This window comes from Parasteatoda tepidariorum, chromosome 6 (genome assembly GCF_043381705.1).
Source record: "Parasteatoda tepidariorum isolate YZ-2023 chromosome 6, CAS_Ptep_4.0, whole genome shotgun sequence".
In the NCBI taxonomy this organism is placed as follows: domain Eukaryota; kingdom Metazoa; phylum Arthropoda; class Arachnida; order Araneae; family Theridiidae; genus Parasteatoda; species Parasteatoda tepidariorum.
Genome location: NC_092209.1, coordinates 44,999,001 through 45,019,159, shown reverse-complemented (window position 1 = coordinate 45,019,159; position 20,159 = coordinate 44,999,001). Strand labels below are relative to the sequence as shown.

The 20,159-nt window shown below is 32.6% G+C and overlaps 1 protein-coding gene across 1 annotated transcript; it reads left to right on the top strand.

Moving 5' to 3' along the window:
• The first annotated feature begins 412 nt into the window (after nucleotides 1–412).
• On the top strand, nucleotides 413–17,994 carry LOC107442869 (uncharacterized). Its single transcript, XM_016056532.2, has 7 exons — nucleotides 413–540; nucleotides 5,961–6,428; nucleotides 8,264–8,582; nucleotides 12,067–12,191; nucleotides 13,620–13,832; nucleotides 16,277–16,403; nucleotides 17,834–17,994. The coding sequence occupies exons 1-6, from the start codon at nucleotides 495–497 to the stop codon at nucleotides 16,396–16,398; spliced, it is 1,293 nt and encodes a 430-aa protein (XP_015912018.1). The 5' UTR covers nucleotides 413–494; the 3' UTR covers nucleotides 16,399–16,403; nucleotides 17,834–17,994.
• The last annotated feature ends 2,165 nt before the right edge of the window (nucleotides 17,995–20,159 follow it).

Sequence of the window (20,159 nt, the reverse complement as noted above, 5' to 3'; positions counted from 1 at the left end):
CTATTACAAAAGGATGGGATAGATTATAATAGCATGCAAAAAAATAGTTAGCATATCTGATTTTTTAAAATTTTAAATGCATTTTTGTATTCATGAACTCATTTTTAAACTAGTTACTTAAAATAATTTTAAATATTAGCTAGTTTTCTAGTGTTTTCTTTTGTTTTTGAGTCCTTTCTTCGAAAAATAAAAACAATGAGCATAGAAAAGTTTCAAAAAATAAATTTTTTTTCTTACTTTATTGATTTTCGATGAATTTTACCATTGTTATTTGTCTCATTTCTTATAACTAGGTTTAATAATTTCCTTTTAAATAAATATAATCTTTTTCAGAAAAAAAACACTTAATTTTTTAACTACTCATACTAAATCCAATGAGAAGCTATTTAAGACTCTAAAAATTGAAAAATATTCTCCAGTCTTAATTTTATCCTAAAGATCATCGAATGGGTTCATTTTTTATGACCGTACGGATTTGTCATTAAATCATTAAAATGAGTGAAAGGAGAAAAACGAAAATCTTTCTCAGAATTCTATTTGGTAAGTACTAATATTGTTTAAAAAAAGCTCGGAAGTGTGAAATTGCGTCATTTAATTATTTCTTCAGTGTTACTGAGTAATTCTTTCAGTGTTATAGTGTTATTTTTTCAGGATTACTGAGGTAGTATATTAAAATAGGAAAAGAATTAGCATTTTTCAATAATTTTGAAATTATAACCAAGAACTAATGAATGAATAAATAAATAATCCCAAGAAAGTAAAGCGGAAAGATGTAACTTGTTCAAATACACTGGTTATCATAAATTAAGGAAAAATCACAAAAATAGCGATAACTCTTTCAAAAGTAAGCCAAACCGTGCAAAATTTGCATATGTTGTCCACTAAGAGTAGCTGAGTAAAATTGCAATATGCAAATTAGTGGCGCTGCACTCGGCTTACGTCATCTGCCTGGAGCATAAAAGTCCAAGTTTGAGAGAAAGCACACAAATTTTACTGTGATTGCGACATTGAAAATCTGAGATAGCCAATTCGTAATAATGACCTCTAGGCATCATTTGCCTGAAGAACTACGATGGAGAGCCATCGGGAGACTAGAGGCAGGGCAGAGTCAATCAGAAGTGGCCAGATGGCTAAATGTGAGTCCATCTGTGGTTCATAGACTTTGGAGGCAATTTCAAACCACAGATTCGGCATCTAGGAGGTTCAGTCAAGGACGGCCAACTGTTACGACCAGTGCCGATGACCGATATTTGACATTAAGTGCACGCAGGAATAGAACCGCTACTCCGACACATCTTAGATCCTCTCTTGCTGCAGCCACCGGAAGGTTGGTGTCAACGTCAACTGTGCGCAGAAGGCTCCACGAAGGTGGTCTGTATGCGAGACGACCAGCCATTTGCGTGCCGCTCACATCACGCCATAGGAGAGACCGTTTGCAGTGGGCCCGACAACATGTCCACTGGACGTCAGATCAATGGAGGCCTGTTCTCTTTACGGATGAGTCCAGGTTTAGTCTAGAAAGTGACAGTAGACGTTATTTGATATGGAGAGAACCTGGGACCCGTTATCATCCATCAAACATCCGTGAAAGAGATGCATACGGAAGAGGCAGTGTCTGTGTTTGGGGAGGCATATCCTTAGGAGGGCGCACATACCTCCATGTCTTTCCAAGGGGAACCGTGAATGCTCAGGTTTATCGAGACAACATCCTTGATGCTTATGTGCGCCCATATGCCGGGGCAATTGGTGATTGCTTCCTGTTACAGGACGATAATGCAAGACCACACAGAGCTCGCATTGTTGATGATTATCTTCAACAGGAAACAATTACTCGCATGGAGTGGCCAGCTCGATCCCCGGACTTGAATCCTATCGAGCACGTTTGGGATGCTCTAGGGAGGCGTGTATCTGCCATCAATCCGCCCCCTCAGACCCTTGCCACGCTTGCAACTGCTTTACAAGAGCAATGGCTCTCACTTCCTATTGAACTGATAGACCGCATAATTGAAAGCATCACACATCGCTGTTTGTGCTGTATTGCTTCTAGAGGCAATCATATTCCATATTAAAGGTACTTTTTCTATTGCAAACCGATACTTCCAATTTGTTTATTTTATACATGTGCTAATTTCTATACTACTATTAATGTCTGATAATTTCTTTTTATGTTGTTTAATACCTTACTATGTGTTGTATATTGTGGGTAAGTTTCATAAAATTCCATGTGTAATTTCTTGAGTTATCGCGATTTTTGTGAATTTTCCTTAATTTATGATAACCAGTGTACTTCATTCACTTTAAAAACAGGCATAAATTCAATTTCGACAATGATAAAATTATTTCCATCCCAGTCACACAGCTCATCTTGACGCACTGTAATCTTTTTTTATTCATATGAATGCTCATTCTCCTGTTAACGAAATTAGTTTCTCCATAATTCGGAGAAAAATATTTTATAACGAGGCTTTCAGGAGAAATTTTCTAGACATCAGTCTGGCATCGTTGCGGGTACCATGGTTACGAGGAAAAGTCGCTTCGAATAGGGGTGTGAGGTGAATAGTTTTGTCTTTATCTTGGCATGGGTCAGCGTGAGTAAACCAATTGAAACTTTCATTTCTCCATTGCACCCCCTTATAAATGTGCTCTTGTTCTGTTTCTCATCGATTTTTTCCCTCTCTCTCGGCTGCTATGGTTTTTCTACTTATGTTTCTCACCTTATTTTTTCATTGGCATATTTGCATTTTATACTTTAATTCACTTTTGTTTCTTCTCATTCTCGTTTGGCGTGCCTTGAAAATGGGCGCCTATTTTTTAGAGCTTGAAACATGTCGACTGTTATTTTCGATTTGAATGTTTCTGAAGCGAATGAAGCACATAAATAAGCAATAACCAATCAGTTGAATTGGAGCGATGATGAAATTAAACTACTTCACCAATATTTTTACTGAGTGACCATTTTCAAATTTCTACTTATTTCTCCTATTTAGATTGCACCACGAAAATTTTATTTAAAAAGTTTTAAATTTCAAGTCGATAAAAATCGTCATTTCGGTCATATATTTATAAAAGATATGTCCAAGCAAATTGAAAAATATTTAGATCTTCAAGAATCAGCTAAAAATTGCACTATTCGGTGTCAAAAATATAAGTATAAATTTATTTGAGTAATAATGTAAAATAAATCATAGTAAATAAATCAAGAATAAAGGCACAGAAATGGACATACTATAGTTTCGTTTCTAAGAACAAGAATCTACTTTAGAGTAGCAAAAAACTTCATTAAGGAAAAAATTCCATTAAAGAAAAAAAAAATCCTAAGAACATTCCTAGAGAGGTGGTTCGTATTTATGAATCCGAAATTATATTATGTCTATTATTCTGCCTTTGGTTGTACTTAATTTACGTTGCTTTCTTTTACTCAGACGCAGAGGAAAAATGATGGTAAAATGAATATACTATATCGCATTGACATTTTGGTAAAAACAAAACCATGATTTTGTTTAATGAAACCGAAATATATGATATTTCATCCATTCATAAAGTAATTTTTCTGATTATATGCTAACGGCTTACCGGAAATTCTGATTTTCAAAGTTATGGTACTTTATTACCACTAAAAAAAAACTAAACTCAGTGGCACGACAGCCCATAGAGGACCAAGACCTACTGTGTCCATCTCCGTTTTCTTGAACTTGGGCTCTGGGGTGCAGGAGTAGATGTTGCAGGAGTAGCTGAAAGCGGATGAAAGGTTGAGTCAACCTTTCCCGGTCCGAGGATCCAACCCAAGACCTGCAGCATGGGAGCGCTAAGAGCTACCACTCAGCCACCGGGCGTCACTTTATTACCACGCATTTAGTAAAAATACAAAAATGTGTGCTTTAAGTTAAGTTAATATTCGCGTTGTTTTTTCTAATCATATGGTAAAGGTCTACCGGAAATTCTGGTTTTTAAAATTATAGTTTTTATTACCACACATTGAGTAAAAAAAAAAAACGAAACTAAGTATTACATTTTACCGAATAAATGGTTTACATGCCAAGCTATAAGGTATCACCAAAAAATTACCGAAGTTTGCCAAATTTACCAAATTTTATCACATAACATAAACCATATTTTATTGATAATTTTACCAAAATCATAACCAAATCACTTCGCTAAAAATTACTGAGCTTGTTATGAATGCGGTTTAAAAAACAAATTATGTTTATTCTGAGAAACCGAAATATTTATCAATTCAAATGAAATTTCATTATAGTAGTAAGTATATGACTTAAGTTTTAAACTTTTTTTTCAACTTGAAATTTTGAACTAGTATCTTGAAATATGTAGTGAATCATAGATGTTGTTTCTCCTCAATTAATTGTTGAACTTTCAGTTTAACAATAGTCAGAACACAAGCATAATTACATGGAGAGTTTTCGTTGCATAATGTGGTAAAATTATCGAATGATGTTTATCGAATTATTGTTTTGTTTATACTTACACTTTCAAAATGTGTATATATCATAAGTAATCATAAATAACCAATGTAATATAATCATAAGTAATCAGTAATGTAGTATAATCATAAGTAATCAATGTAAAGCAGATGAACCTCTGAAAAACCTGTGTTCTGAAGTTTTTAAAAATATTAAGTCTTTTGGAAGTATAGAAAGTGAAGAAATGATAATTTCGGACTAAGTGCCATTTTAATGGGATAACTTGTATCTGGACTAAAAACATAGATGTGTAAGTACCCTGATATTTAGATCAAAATAAATTTTTGTTACAATATTAGTGGAATAACTTATAATTATATTTCCCCATTTCGGGAGTCATACGAAACCGGAGAAAGCTATTATAGACTCAAGTGATTCAAAACTAATTTTGTTAAAATTTACTACTTGTAGTGAAGTTATAGGTTCCAAATGAAATATAGAAAGTAGCTGATACTGATATTGGGGTAATAGGTCTTGTGCGCCCCCCCCCCTGAACCGAATACTTATTCGGCATTTCGAGGTGAGTCATCACTATTACGATTTAGTACAGGGAAAACTGCATGTAACCAAGAGTGTTTTTAAGCAATAATTTTTTTTAATTGTCTTTTATTAAATCTAATAGCGTAAAGCCACCGAGAAAAGTAAAAATGAAATTACATACTGATGTTAGTTAAAATGTTCATAAAGTAGTAACAGTAACACTTTAAGTACTTTCGAGAACTACATGTATTACAGTTGAGAGCTACATGCACACAGGTTTCCTCAAAGTGACTTGCTCCTGAAAATACACCAATAGTATTAAACCATACCAGTATACTTTCATACAATTAGTATAAAGTACTGAGGATAATACATGACCATAGGAAACGGGGGGGGGGTGTCAAGAAATTTTCTTAAACTTTCCGTCTTAGCTTAACTTTCTTTATTTTTCTTATTACCAATGAGCTGCATAATCAGTCTTGCCGATGAGCAGACCTAGTGCGTTCTGCAGAAGCAGTATCCACTCTTTCAGGACCACCACAATGGATGAGATACCGTTGGTCATGTTAATTTGGACGTCTAGTTCCTGCCACACTAGATGGCAGCACCGAGACTCTATTTGTAGTGCACTAGGAATTTAATTTTGCCGGAAATGTCAAGAGACAATAAGGCACTCCAGGGATCTTTTACATGGCGCATAATCATACGACATGGCCGCTGAGGATTTTCTGCATCCCGAAAATCCGGTGTCTGGGCCGGGGATCGAACCCGTAGACTTGGGCTCAGAAGGCCGACGACAAACCAACTGCGCCACCCAGACACTAACAGCTTAACTTAAAATTGTTAAAATTTATACTTAACTTATAATTCATACTAAATGATAAATTATTGCGTTTTGAAAACTTTTTGATGGAAAACCACGCCAGTTAATCCTGGTCTACCATGCTTTTTTGTACGAAGTTTTAACTTTTTACAATGCTATTATTTTTTTTGTCATTTCAGCTTTTATTCTGCATAAGTCTGTAGAAAGTCATCCATCAGATGTCAGAAGCATCGACGGATTAGATGTTGGCCCACCTTATAACATTGTCAGAAATCCTGATGAAGGCGTTTCAGTAAAAGAAGAAAATCAAACCATTTCTGTGAACTCATTAGGAAAGCTAAAAGATTCTTCGCTTGAAGCTGAGACTGGAAATAAATTGATTAATTTACTTGAAACTACCAATTTTTTTACCACAGCTGAACCTCATCAGGAAACTGACCAAGAGCTAAAATTATATATAGAAGAAGGAGTTAATGAAAAAGAAGAGAAGGAGGGTAAAATTGACGATGGATCAAGTTTAGAATCGATTTATGGTACAGATGAAGAGTTTAATGAAGAGATTAATACCGTAATCATTCATGGCAATGGAAGTTCATTTACAATAAGACCGCATAAAATGATTGTAATAAAGGACTCAGCAGAACTGGGTGAGTGTATTTTATTCCTGTTCTATATGATTAAAATAGTTTTTGTGGTAAATTTTTTAACGGTATTTTGATTATTTCTAATCTACTTATGAAATGAAAATATAAGAGAATAAACTAGAGTCAAGAACAATACAAATTTATTACCGAAGGATAAGTGTGTGCGATTACACTTTCGAATATAATAGTCATGATTGTCCTTTGGATGGACTTTTAGATGAGACTAACCCACATTTACGCTAAAAGGAGATGAAAACTACAGAAAACTTCCATGTTTATCCCGACGGCAGGGGGATTCTACCAATGAGCCGTCTGTCACTAGTGCTAGTTTGATGCAGAATTCGTTTCCACTAGCTATCGCTGGGATTTGATCCTGGGCTACCTGAATGGGCTCTGTCCTTGGAATCACCGTGGCTCCTCCATCGAATAAATGTTTGCAATAGATAGCAGAAAGTTAATGAGGCTATTTATTTTACGATTCAGGGAGTGAAAAAGTTTGGAAACGGTCAAATATTTCGAGAAATATATATAGGATCGAAAGGTGATGCATTCAATATTTTTTAAAACAGTATCAATAATACTAAACTATAAAAACCTATCCACTAATACTGACATCCCTATCTTCAGGGGGTAGGGATCATTTTTGGAAATGTTAAATATGAACCCTTATTTTTCATTGCAGATTCAGATTCTCCAGAAAAAAGTAACCTTATTTGAGTTGTAGGTTTGTGCATTTTGCTTCACAAATGGCACTGCAACTGGGAAATTTATATAAAAAAGTACAAACTGCTTAAAATCGTGACAACTAGAGATCCATTGTAGGTTTTTGCATTTTGCTTAACAGAGGGCGCTGTAACCGAGAAAATTATGCAGAGTATAGACTGTTTGAATAGGAGATAATTCGAGGCCCATCAGATTGAAAATAAAAAATAAACAAAAATAAGAAAGTATGATATTTTTTAAAAAAAAATCGATAACTTTTTTTCTACATATCTATTTTTGTCTTCGTGATTCTGATGTGTCCAGAGATTTGCCATTTTCAACAGCTTGTATTCTATCTAACCTATTTTCGGTTACAACGCCATTTCTGAAGCAAAAGGCATAAACCTTCAACTCTAATAAATTACTTTTTTTTCTGGAGACTCCATATCAGCAGTAAAAAAATACAAGATTCATAATTTGGATTTCAAAGTCGCTCTGCAAATTTCTCCCAAGGGGTGGAAGATCGAGTATGATATTATTGTACAGCTTTTAAAAAATAATAAATATGAGTATTTTCGGTTTTTCGATCCGATGTATATTTCACGCGACATTTAACAGTTTCTTAATTTTTTTTACCTGCTGTATATAATTTTTCTATGTATGTTGGAGACATGTAAATAAACCGCCCATTGAAAATGGAAGAATCAAACAGGCTGACTCTGTATCATAAAGAACTGCAATGGGTTGTAAATCATCCAGATTCCTTCAACTTTTTCTTAACCCCTTCCTTCTCGCTCCAGTGAAAATGACGGGTAAAGGTTTTGCCCTCTATTTCTCTCTCCCGTGAAATTCCCGGACTGAAGTGCTCAGTAGTAACGCGCCAATAAGAATAAATCTAATTCATTTCTTTTGCTCGGAAAACATTTTATTTCTCATTTCACACTTCAGATGGCAGTACCGGGATATTTTTAAGGCAATTGTGGATAGTTAGTTTATCTTAAACTAGATGTCAGCACTAATCAAATATGTGCACAATATACGTGTATTAAAAAATAGGCTATTTTTATGACCGTTTTCTGGAAAATTAAGCGATTGTTAAGGGGTAAACAATTATTAAATTTCTATCATTTTTTTAGATGAAGAAGACGAAGAAGATGACGAAGAGAAGGCCAGTGTCATACTAGGTTCTTTAAAGAATGATAGTTACATTCATAGAATATCACGAAGAAAAGTTTCACCTAATGTTTATGGTTATGGCTACCATTCTGATTCTGTAAGCGAGGATGATGCATTAGTATACAACGCTCGTGCACCTGCACCTGAATCTGAATGTGAAACTGAAACTGAATGTGAAGTTGAAAGTGAAGAACGTCTAACTGCACCTAAGGGTTCATGTAAGGTTCCTAAAAATTTCGCTCATTCAGAAGTTTTTTGCATAGTTTATGGATCGTATACGTAAGTAAACATTTAAAAAATTAAAATTGTATGAAAAAAATCTTTGCAACTTTATATTTCATTTCACTTGTCTTCATCTCTCTTGTTCGCTTTAAGTGAGATCAAAACAAAAGTATAACCTGATTAACCATGCAAATAAATACTAAAAAAACTTCCAAAAACATACAAATCGGAAAAAAACAGTCGATATGATCAAAGAACTCAAAAATAAGCATCCTTTTTCAAGACTTGTTAGATATAAATAAGAACAAACAAAAGGAATTTGAAATATAAAACTTAGAGTTGCCAAAGGGAAATGGAAAAATAAAGGTGACAAACAAAACTAGAAAGAATCACAGTAGCCGAGAGGAAAAAAGTTTGAAGAACAGAACATGAAAAACCTCAATGGCCGAGAGGAGCAAACACAAGTAAAATGCATTTCCAAAGGCTATGGAGAAATTAATGTCGTTTAACAAGGGAATCAGCACATGAAAAAAATAAAATATGAATAAAATAAGATTCCAGGGCATCAAGTTGAGATGATGTGTTTGGGATGGAAATAATTTTGACATTGTCGAAATTGAATTTTCGTCAACTTCTGACGCGAATTAAATATTTAAACAAGTTACGAGTTGCTTATGAAAAATGAAAAATTAAAGTTCATATGTTAGAATCTTGGGCATAAATTCAATTTCGACAATGTCAAAATTATTTCCACCCCTGTCGCATCAGCTCAGCTTCATGCTTGTTCCCATTAGTTCCGCCTCTCCATACCGGGGGCAATGCATTTCATTTTGATTCGGCCCTCCCGTGTACTGTGGTTTTTCTAGTTACGTTTACAGCCTTCATTCTTCCATTTTTAGTTAGCAACTTAACGTTTTATATTTTGAATCTCTTTTGCTTATTCTCATTCAAGTCTGCAAGTCGTTAAAGTAGATTCCTATTTTCTAACCATTTGAAACATGCCGATTGTTACTTCTTATTTATATATTTTTGAAGTGAATGAAATTTTTAATCAGCTTCAGTTTCTTGGGATTATTTATTTAAAGACAAAGGTGTTGTAAAAATTTGCGGAATAACTAACTGGGTGTATGACAATGTTGGTAGACGTTCGAAAATGCAGCAGACGGCGAGGTTGTATTGAGTTTAATAATAAAAATTATTATAAAAAATTTATTTATTGGAAATAAGAGGATGAAAGCGATTTATTTAATTTGATCAAAGGAAAATAAATTATATAAGATATCAACATGAACTTCAAACTTTACAAAACATACACTTTTCCATTTAACTTTAAATGCTAAAGACGACTGTTGCATGAGGAGTTTTGTTAGTAAATCAAATAAAGATGAAATACGGTACATACGACATGGTGTAAGAGGATAAGTTTTAATTTAAAACACAAATATTTTAGTATATGGGTTCAATATTTTCCGAGTTTCAAAGATAATTTAAAAATTAGTCATACTTACAATAAAAAACCATTTTCTATTTTATTTTTTAAAATTTTTTTCTATCTCCGTTGTCAATTTATTTCAAATTTTATTTGAATAAATTATACAGATAGACGTGTTTAAAAAAATTACACACTTAGACTTGCAATAAAATTTTTTTTCTACTTTTCTTTTGTGTTTACTCCTTATTTGGTGTGTTCTTCACCCGGAGCGCTATTTTTAATCTCTTAGGTCTACAGAACCGTTGTTGCTAAGTTTCTGAAATTCCGACATTGACAAGGAGCATATACCATTGNGTTACGTATATATATATATATATATATATATCCTCCATATCCTAAATTTTTTTTTTCATCATTAAGATTTCATTACACGTTTTTTAATGTTAAAATAGTTTTTTACAAACACAATGATAAACATGGATAGCGTAGCTGGTGGACGAAAAACTAGTAACTCTGTCGGCCATTATCTATCTAAAGGTACCTTCGGATTGAATAAAGTTGACACGTCTTATGTACAAGGGAATTCGAATTGTAATATTGTAGTGGTAGTTACACTACATTACTCCCCCACCAGAATTGATCAGAGCACTCTTACCTTAACAGACACACCCTCTTCGATTTTAACACGCTTACTTCGATGGACGATCCACATTCAACAGTAGACTTGCTAATTGTGACTGTGATATTATTCTCTTCACTCTGTTGCTACTCAGTCTCGATCACACACAACGTCGGCCTGCATACGCTTGACTGCTAATGGCAGCACATGAAGGACCACCACCTTGAATTTAATACAGCTCTCACGATCTGGTGAACTTAATCTGGTGAACTTAAAACACCTCTCCTGGTTTCTCACAAAACAGCAATGAATCAACTAAGTGGTATCCGTTCATCGAATTCTATCACAGACAAAATTCGGGTTGGAGAGTACAGTAGAGTGTCTACCATTACATTTATACAATTTCAATTTACTAGTATATAAGACATGTTAAATCAAATCTAGGGTGGGGTACCTTTTCATAGATGAAGGTTGAAATTGTCGGTAACACAAGCTACTTTACTGAATTAGTATTCCTAAGTCGGTAGTGGTCTGGGAAACAATTCTAAGGATGATACGAAGACTTGTTATCACAACTTTGAAGAGGGGATGGCACCCTGGCTTCGATAGTTCGACGACTATCATATGAAGTCGAGTACTTCACGGTAAAAGAGTTTAACGAGGACAGATAGCGCACAAACTCGATACATCGGTAGATTGATCAAAGTGGTCATCCAAACATTTTTTGACCGGAGTCAGTGAAGCTGGCTGAAGGAACCATCTCTTACGATCAGTTCACTGTGACTAAGCCATTTTAATCATTAACCATTTTAAACTAAGAATACATAACATTCTGAAATTTTATAAAAAATTAAAAGTTTGTGAAATCTAATTCTACCCAATTTTTTGATGTATTTTGAAGTTTTAGTCTCGCCTTTCTTAGAACACATGTTACATATTACCGGTTACAAAACTATACTTTGGCAAAGAAAAATCAAACGCGCTATTGAAATATGGCAAATCACAACTGAAGAAAGCGGATTTATAAAATGTCAAAACCAGTTTAATTGTAATCATCTTTAGAATTCTTTCTATTTCCTGAAGCAATTAAATGCATTTAGATGTTTTTAGTCTCGCCTTCGTTCAAAGCGATTATCGCTATATGTAGTGTATCTACCACTACAAAAATACAGTTACAGTTTCCTAGTATATAAGACATGTTAACTCGATTCTATGTTGAGATACCTTTTCATAGATGAAGGTTGACATGATCGATAACTACTCACCCCCCACACTAGACTTTATGTTTTTTTCATCCCTCATAAACATTAATTTTCAGACCTATGTATGGACTTTTTTAATTCATTTTGACAACAATTTAGATATTAGATGGCAATTATTATGACACGTCTTGTATTTGCTGTAATTAAGTTGAAAACTTGCTAATTGGAATTACAATCATAATTCTATCAAGTAGATGAATAGTAATAAACAAATAATTCTTTTTCAAGGAATTGCACTCAAACTTGCACCAGAGGTTACAAACTAAAAGGTAAACCATATCATAAAAGAATACAAGTATGCTACAAGAGTAGGGGAGTATGGGGTCCTTCCAAATCCTTCTCTGACTGTGTGCGTAAGTGGCAGTAATAATTTTGAATTATAACATTTAGAATTTTAAAATTGATTATTTATAACTTTGAAATCTTTCAGATAGAACTTTGAAACCTATCAGTGATAACTTTGAAATCCAGCACTTAGAATTTTTTTCAAAGCATAAAATATTTAGAAAGCTGCTAGAAACTTATTTGATTTTCTAGATATTCAAATCTGACTTTTTTCATGCGTTACTAAATACGAGTCAGAAGTAAATTATGATGTCATTTAAAAATATTTCTTGCGCATGCGCAGTAAGAAAGGATTACTTGAAATAATCATATCTTGCGCACTTTATGACAAAATTTTTCAAATTTAAAATGATATTTTCGTTATTAATTAAAAATTATTCTTAAAACTTTACTTAATAATATTGGATATTTGTTGTCGTCGTAGGCCATTAAGGCAAGGGGGCGATTGTTTTTGTTTTCCAGTGGCGCCATTTATGGCCAAGAATTCGACTTCTGCCACACCCACATGTCTCATCCGTTTATAGGGGGAACCCATTCATATATTCATTCATTCATTCATCCACAGATCATTACTTTGACCTGAACCAGAGAGCGATCAATCTCTAATTCAGTGTCCCCAGAGGTATAATTTGTCATGGAAACATGGAGGATTTCGTGACCCGAGGGATTTAATGTGTACCAGTCACTATATACTACAGGGAGGTCTTTGACCGGCTGGATTCACACTTCCGTTTTTCCGAATGGGAGTCCAGTGCACTACCATTAGTGTATATCCATGAATATTTAAGCTAGCTTTATGAAATCTTTTGAAATTATTACTTATATTAACCAAAATTTGTACAAATTATTATTGATATTTTTTTCGACATAGGGTGTTCAAAAACACTCTTTTCTGTTCGTGATTTATTGCCGGTCTTTAAAAGTTTTAAACTTCATTTATGCTAATGAGAAATCGAATAACCTAAACACGTCGAATGTTATAAAATGATTATTTGAGAAATATAACAGATGAGTTAATATAAAATTGTTTCCATAATTTTCTGTACTCCTTTACTTGATCGGTTTTATATATGAGATTCTTTTTTCGTATTGCTTGATAGCTTAGAATAACTACGACAGAGCTCAATGAAATAATCAAAAGTATACATCTTTAAAGTGATGAATAAATAAGATAGTAAACAATGCTTGATTTAAAAAAGAAAATACAACAATATTTCAGTAAGCAAATTATGTGCAGAATCTTTGATCGTAAAGTAAACCTTTTTTAATTATCTTTCCCATTTGAGGGAATCGAATTTTTAAATATTTCGAGCTTCTTCTCTGGTTCTTTTGACGTCGAATAATCAAAATTTAGCTGTAATATTAATGAAAATTTTTTTGAAGTTGCTCTTAAAAATTTTATGTTGTTTTATAAAGTTTATTTTTATTTATTGCAGCTGAAGTTGACTGCAACATTAAGATCTCCAGTGGCAGAGCGCATTGTACTTATAATTCCATAACGCATCACCCAACGTGTAAAGTACATTGTAAAGCTACTAATATTAAAGAACTTAAGTCCGCAAAAAAATACAAATGCAAAAAACATCCAAAAAAGGACAAAGCACAGTGGAGCCCCAAATTACCCAAATGTGCTAAGCCATCAAAAAAAAGTAAGATAATTGAGTTATAAATAGTTTTTTCATTAGATACGATACCGACAAAACTGACCTGGTGATCGTCTCAGGGCTTAAATGAAGAACGAAAAGGGTTGGTTCCTTCCTTACTTTAGAAGACGCTATACTGTGTTAGAAACTTTTCATCACAAATTTTCCTTCAACTCCATAAGTATTTAAAATTTAAAGTATGACAAAGTTTCAAATTCTGAAAAAGAAATTCTAAAAATATTAAAATCGCAGGTCGAAAGGTACTTTATTTACGTCACACTAGAGCTGAACAATGGGCTATTGGTGACCGTCTGGAAAACATCCTAGAAGATGATCCGAAGACACTCGGTAACAATTTTGTATCATCTGCAGAGGGGATATCTTCTCCGGTTTGGTCGTACGACGACCTGCCAGCGAAGTCGAGCACTTTACGCAAGAAAAGTTTAACGGAGACTGATACCGCACACCCTCGGTTCCTCAACAGCAGATCAAAGTTGTCCCTCACCCAAACACTGACCACCAACCAGTGATGCTTGACTTTGGTGTTCTATTAGGTGTTCTATTATATATATATATATANCAGTTATATATATATATATATATATATATATATGAAGGGCTGAATGGTCTGTCTTATGATGAGCCGAGTTATCTGACTCTTCTTTAAGAGACATGTTAAATTGTGACTTTTTAAAAAAAAAATTATGAGTTTTTTGAAGTATTTAAAAGTTTTAATGTTAAATAAATTATGAACATTGATTTATAAAAATCATAAACATAAATCAACATTAGAATTTTGCGAATAATTTGATCACTTATGGTTCTTTCGCATAGCTCTTTTTAGCAGGAGTTTCTTACTTTTAAGAAGCAGTATTATGCCAATCTGTTTTCTGACATTGACCTCTTGTCTTATCAAATGAATGTTGAAATGAAGTAACAACTCAATTTTTAAGAACCTCCTAGTAATATCTTTTTACCAACGACAAAAATTGGTGACAATTATTTTTATTGCAAACATAACAAATGTCCCAATATAAAAAACGATTTGAAGAAATCCATTAAATAAATGGATTGAATCGGGAATGTAGATTTTTCTGCGTTCTGCTTGTGAAACCAATTATATTCTTACACTTTCTAAAATAGTAAAGGTGCTTTAACTTATGACAATGCTAACTAAAACAAAACTACAACATATCAGATTTTAACAGTTTAAATATAGTTGTACGGGCATTTGTTAAGTTTGCCCACAGACTATATCATGTCAAAGGCAGTTATTTTTAAAGGATTGTCTTATTTTCTCTTTAAAGAACAACACCATGTTTTGGCGAGGCTTGTAAAAAAAATAATTAAACTTTCAATGATTAAACTTGTTCTAGCAGAAAGCATGAAACAGTAAAACTACTTTTTCAGTTTTTTTTCGATTGATTTTTCGAAAAGTAATTTTTGGAACATCCAGTGTAATCACTTCTTAAAATTTTCTCATTTATAAGAATTATTTTGTATTTAGGGGTTATTTCTTTGTTTTCTAAATTGAATAGAGTTATAAGTAAAAATTAATATGACTCTGTAGAAAAAGAGTATTTTCGTACCAAAATTCGCCATGATTTCAGTTAACTAGTAAACATGTTTTAATTTCCTTCTTGTGAAACCAATTTAAAGTACTATTTTCCTTCAGTTACGTTCATTCACTTGGTTATTTCTTGGTGAAACATAACGTACAAGCATTATTAATAAGCAGTATAATTAATATTTAATTAAGTATTAAGTATAATTAAATAAGTATTATTAATTAATTAATTAAGTATCATTAATTAATTAATTAAGTATCATTAATTAATTAATTAAGTATTATTAATTAATTAATTAAATATCATCAATTAATTAATTAAGCATTATTAATAGCATAAACAGTAATACGAAATACATAGACAGTTATATAAATAGCATAATCAGTAATATAAATAGCTTAAGCAGTAATATAAACAGTATAACCTGTAATATAAATAACATAAGCAGTGATATAAAATGCATCAGCAGTAATATAAACAGTATAACCTGTAATATAAATATCATAAGCAGTGATATAAAATGCATCAGCAGTAATATAAACAGCATCAGAAATAATATAATAGCATAAGCAGTAATAAAATAACATAAGCAGTAATATAAATAACATAAGCAGAAATATAATAATATAAGTAGTAATATAATAGTATAAGCAGTAATATAAATAACATAAGCAGTAATATAAAGTACATCAGCAGTAATAAAACAGCATAAGCAGCAATATAAGTATAAAGGCTCACTCAAAATTTTTGATTCAAATTTTAATAGTGCCTTGATGACAGTTTCATTTTTTTTTTCATTTTAGTCATTCGCATTTAAAAATGTCCTAAAAAGTACATCCTGCTAGATAGTAATATTATTTTTTTCTTATTCGGTGATATTAGAACACTATCATGACCAAGGACATCGCTTCTTGAGCGATCATCACCATTACCAACCAAAAAGAGGCAAAGCTTTGGTATTGGAGGAGCTTGAAAAAGGAATGGAGTCCAACAGCAGTGAATGAGAAAAGTAGGAAACATTTCAGTTGTTACATTGGTGTTTTAGGCTTATCTTAATTTAGAAATTCTAAAAAAAGACATCTAAGAGATCTCTATTTCCCGAACGAACTGCAAAGTTAGCTCCTGATTCTGAAATAAATTGAGAATTATTCGTCACAATGTTACTCCAGGATCTGTAAAGGTCACTTTTAAGCTTGAAATCCTTTAATGGGGCTTTTCAAGAACTACTGCTAATCTTAAAATAAGACTTTCAAGAGGCCTAGTTTTCACCCGAACGAACTATTGTTAATTTTCTTGTAAATAGGTCACGACTGTGTTCGTCACATTGATTCTTCAGGATTTTTAAGAGTCACTCCTAATTTTGAAATCTCAAAATAAAGATTTTAAAGAACTATTTTTAATCTTAAAATATTAAAAAAAACATTCAAAGAGACTTTTACTCACTGGATCACCACACTTAAAATGTAATATTAACGTTTAAAGCAATATAACAAACATGAAAATATGCCTAATGGACTAATTAGATCCATTAGATAATACACCCATATATGATTATTCCATACGAATGTATCCAATATGCCATGATTGGTTATTTTACATGCATATGTCATAGGGTAAGCAAACTGCTGACTTCACTTTGCACCTACAAGACTCCCTACAGTAGGTCCAACAAATGACGTTGGCAGTGTGCAAGGAGTTCTATTTTGCAATTGGTTTACGACACATGTCTTTCAAAAGTATTGATGGCTTGAAGAAATGTATACCGAGTTAATGGCTTGAGGAAACGTATACCGGGTTAATGGCTTGAGGAAACGTATACCGGATCAATGTCTTGAGGAAATGTATACCGGGTTAATGGCTTGAGGAAACGTATACCGGGAGAAATTAAATTAATGATCAAACTGTAAAGGGTGATAGAACTTGTCAATGTAAACAACTCCCTTCATATGATCTGGGGTTGGAAAGTAAAGGACGAGTTGTTACTACCTGCACATTGCCTTTCCAAACAGATTGAATAGTCACGGTGGGACCGTCTCTGGCTACTGTTCTGGTAAGGTTAGATTTTTTCTGGAGATATCTAAAAAAGTGCCATTTGCGAAGCTTCCTCTTACACAGCATCCTTTTATCTCTCCCCCTCATTTTAAGGCAAAATAGTTTGTTTTGGAAAGTTTTAATTCTTTTACAGTTACCATACGTTTTGTCACATCCTGAATAGCACTGAGCTATTGGTACAAAAAACACGTTTTGAATATTTAGCTATCTTAATAATCTCTTTCATTGTATTAGGCTTGAGCTTTAAATACATAAAATAAAAAAGTTTTTTTTTCATCTTGTAGTTAATTAGATTACTTAAATTATTAAATTAGATTACTTTAACTATGCAAAGAAATTATTAAATAATATGTATGTATGCTAATGTTGTTGAATTTTTACTTCTAGGGGATTGGATAGAGAAGTCCACTCATTATTTCATTAAACAATAAAAAACTATCATTCTTAAATATTGAAGGAGTTTCTTTATGTAATCTTTTCTGAAATTAATTACTATCAAATGAACAAGCAATAACTTGTAGATAAATAATAAAAATTAATAAAATGCTTTTGTGTGACATTATATTTAGATTTTTTTTCCATCTTGTGATTCCAAACAATAGATTGTAAAATGCAAAGTACGGAATGAAAAACACCGAAAAGTTAAGATTAACCTACTATACCGAGAATATTCTTGCTTTCAATAAAAACTTCAAAGTTGTAATTTCCTTTTAAATGTTATCTCTTAATCTCTCTTGAAATTAATTACTATCAAATAAACAAGCAATAACTTGTAGATAAATAATGAAAATTAATAAAATGCTTTTGTGTGACTTTTATTTCAAATTTTTTCGTGTGGTTCCAAACAACAGATTGTAAAATGCAAAGTACCAAAAAAAAAGTTAAGATTAACCCAGGGCTCGAAAAACCGCCCGTCCTCGGCTGTCAAAAATTCCCCGCGGACAACAAATTTCTAGAATCCAGCGTCCGCGCGGACGGCCATTTTCCCGTTAATGTCCGTGATACATTTTAAATTTTTGTTATTTTACTAGAGTCTATCGCCTCACTTCTAAAATGACCCGCTAATCTCGAAATACAGCAACATATTGCGCATGGTGGAACTGATGTTTTCTCTGTCTGGGAGTACTGCAGCGGTTGAAAGGGGCTTTTCAGCAATGAACTTACAAAAAAACACATTACTTACTGGTCTTAAACAAGAAGCGTTAAACGCAATTATGAACATCCACCTAAATAGAAAACCCCTTTCAGATTTCTGTGCAGAAACCTCTGTAAATCATTGACTTGATTGTGGAACTGGCAAACGTCATATTTGATTCATTTAGGAAACGCAGTACCATCGGATAAATTGACATGATAATTGACAGCTAACTTAACCTTTGTTACTTAAATTATTTCATCAAAGAAATAAATTATTTCATAATAGAAATACAAGGTTTTACTCTTAGTAACCTAGTATTTCTTTTATTACTGTATAATGTAATCCTAGTATTTGTAATCCTAGTAACTATTAATTCATTGTGCAATTTATATAAATGTTTGTAATAAATAAGAGAAAGTTATGTTTTTATTTATTTAGAAGCGACGGGTTAGTTTCAAAGGAGGACGGGTACATTGTTGGACAAGCAGTCCTCGGGGACGGGTAAAATTTCTGAGTTTTTTCGAGCCCTGGATAAACCTACTATACAGAGAACATTCTTGCTTTCAACAAAAACTTCAAAGTTGTAATTTCCTTTTAAATAAAAGGAGATCTGCAATAAGGTTTAAATCATATGAGTAACAAAGACGTAGCACGTATATGGCTTTAAACCATATCTGAGACAACGTTAAAGGTACCTAAAAATACGAATCCGGCACTGTTTTATTTGAAGTAAAGATAAGACTACAAAATGGTATATGTTATATATATGTTATAGGCATTAATCATGAAGCAATAAAAGTTAAATGAAAATGCATTATTTTTACAAAAGCTCTTGTTTTACACGGTTTCTTAAAATCATGTGAAATTTTCGTTTATTAGTTTTATTTCATGTTTTATTTTAAAACGGCGTTGAACAGCTTATCTGATTTGAAGTTTACAACTATCAATATTTAACTCCATAGCTTTGTAATTTTGCTTACTCTTTTATTATCTATTAAAGCTTATTAGACTAAAAATTTAGTCATTGAGCTCTGTCAGTTCCCTAAGAACAGTAGCAGCGTGGTAGATCTTTTTGACAAGTGGTAGCAAAATTCACTTGACCATGAAGTATTTGCGAATTTGGAATAGATAAGAAATGGAATTCAGTATTTTTGCTTTGCCTTATCTTTGTTTTAATAGTTTTTATAATTGCATCAGAAAATTCCAATTTGCTTAAAGGAAAGCTTTTGAAATATGACAAAATACACAGCCCTAGAACCATAAATTATGTTTTTGAATCATTAAGATTGAGTCCTAGTTCTTGAAAAGAATCATTAGAATAAAAGTTATTCAGGGTTATTGATTTTTGCGCACTGTGCTTTTATTTCAAATTGTATCATGAGAAAAACCTACGTACCAATTACTCTGAGATATAATATAAAAGTATTTTTGAAGATGCCTAATATGGAGAAGCTGAGCACACTATAAAATCTGAAAGCGTAGGGAACATGAAAACCCACATAAATATATGTTACATGGGTTTTCATGTTCATATAATATGGGCTACATGTCACATAAATTTCTACTGAGTTACTT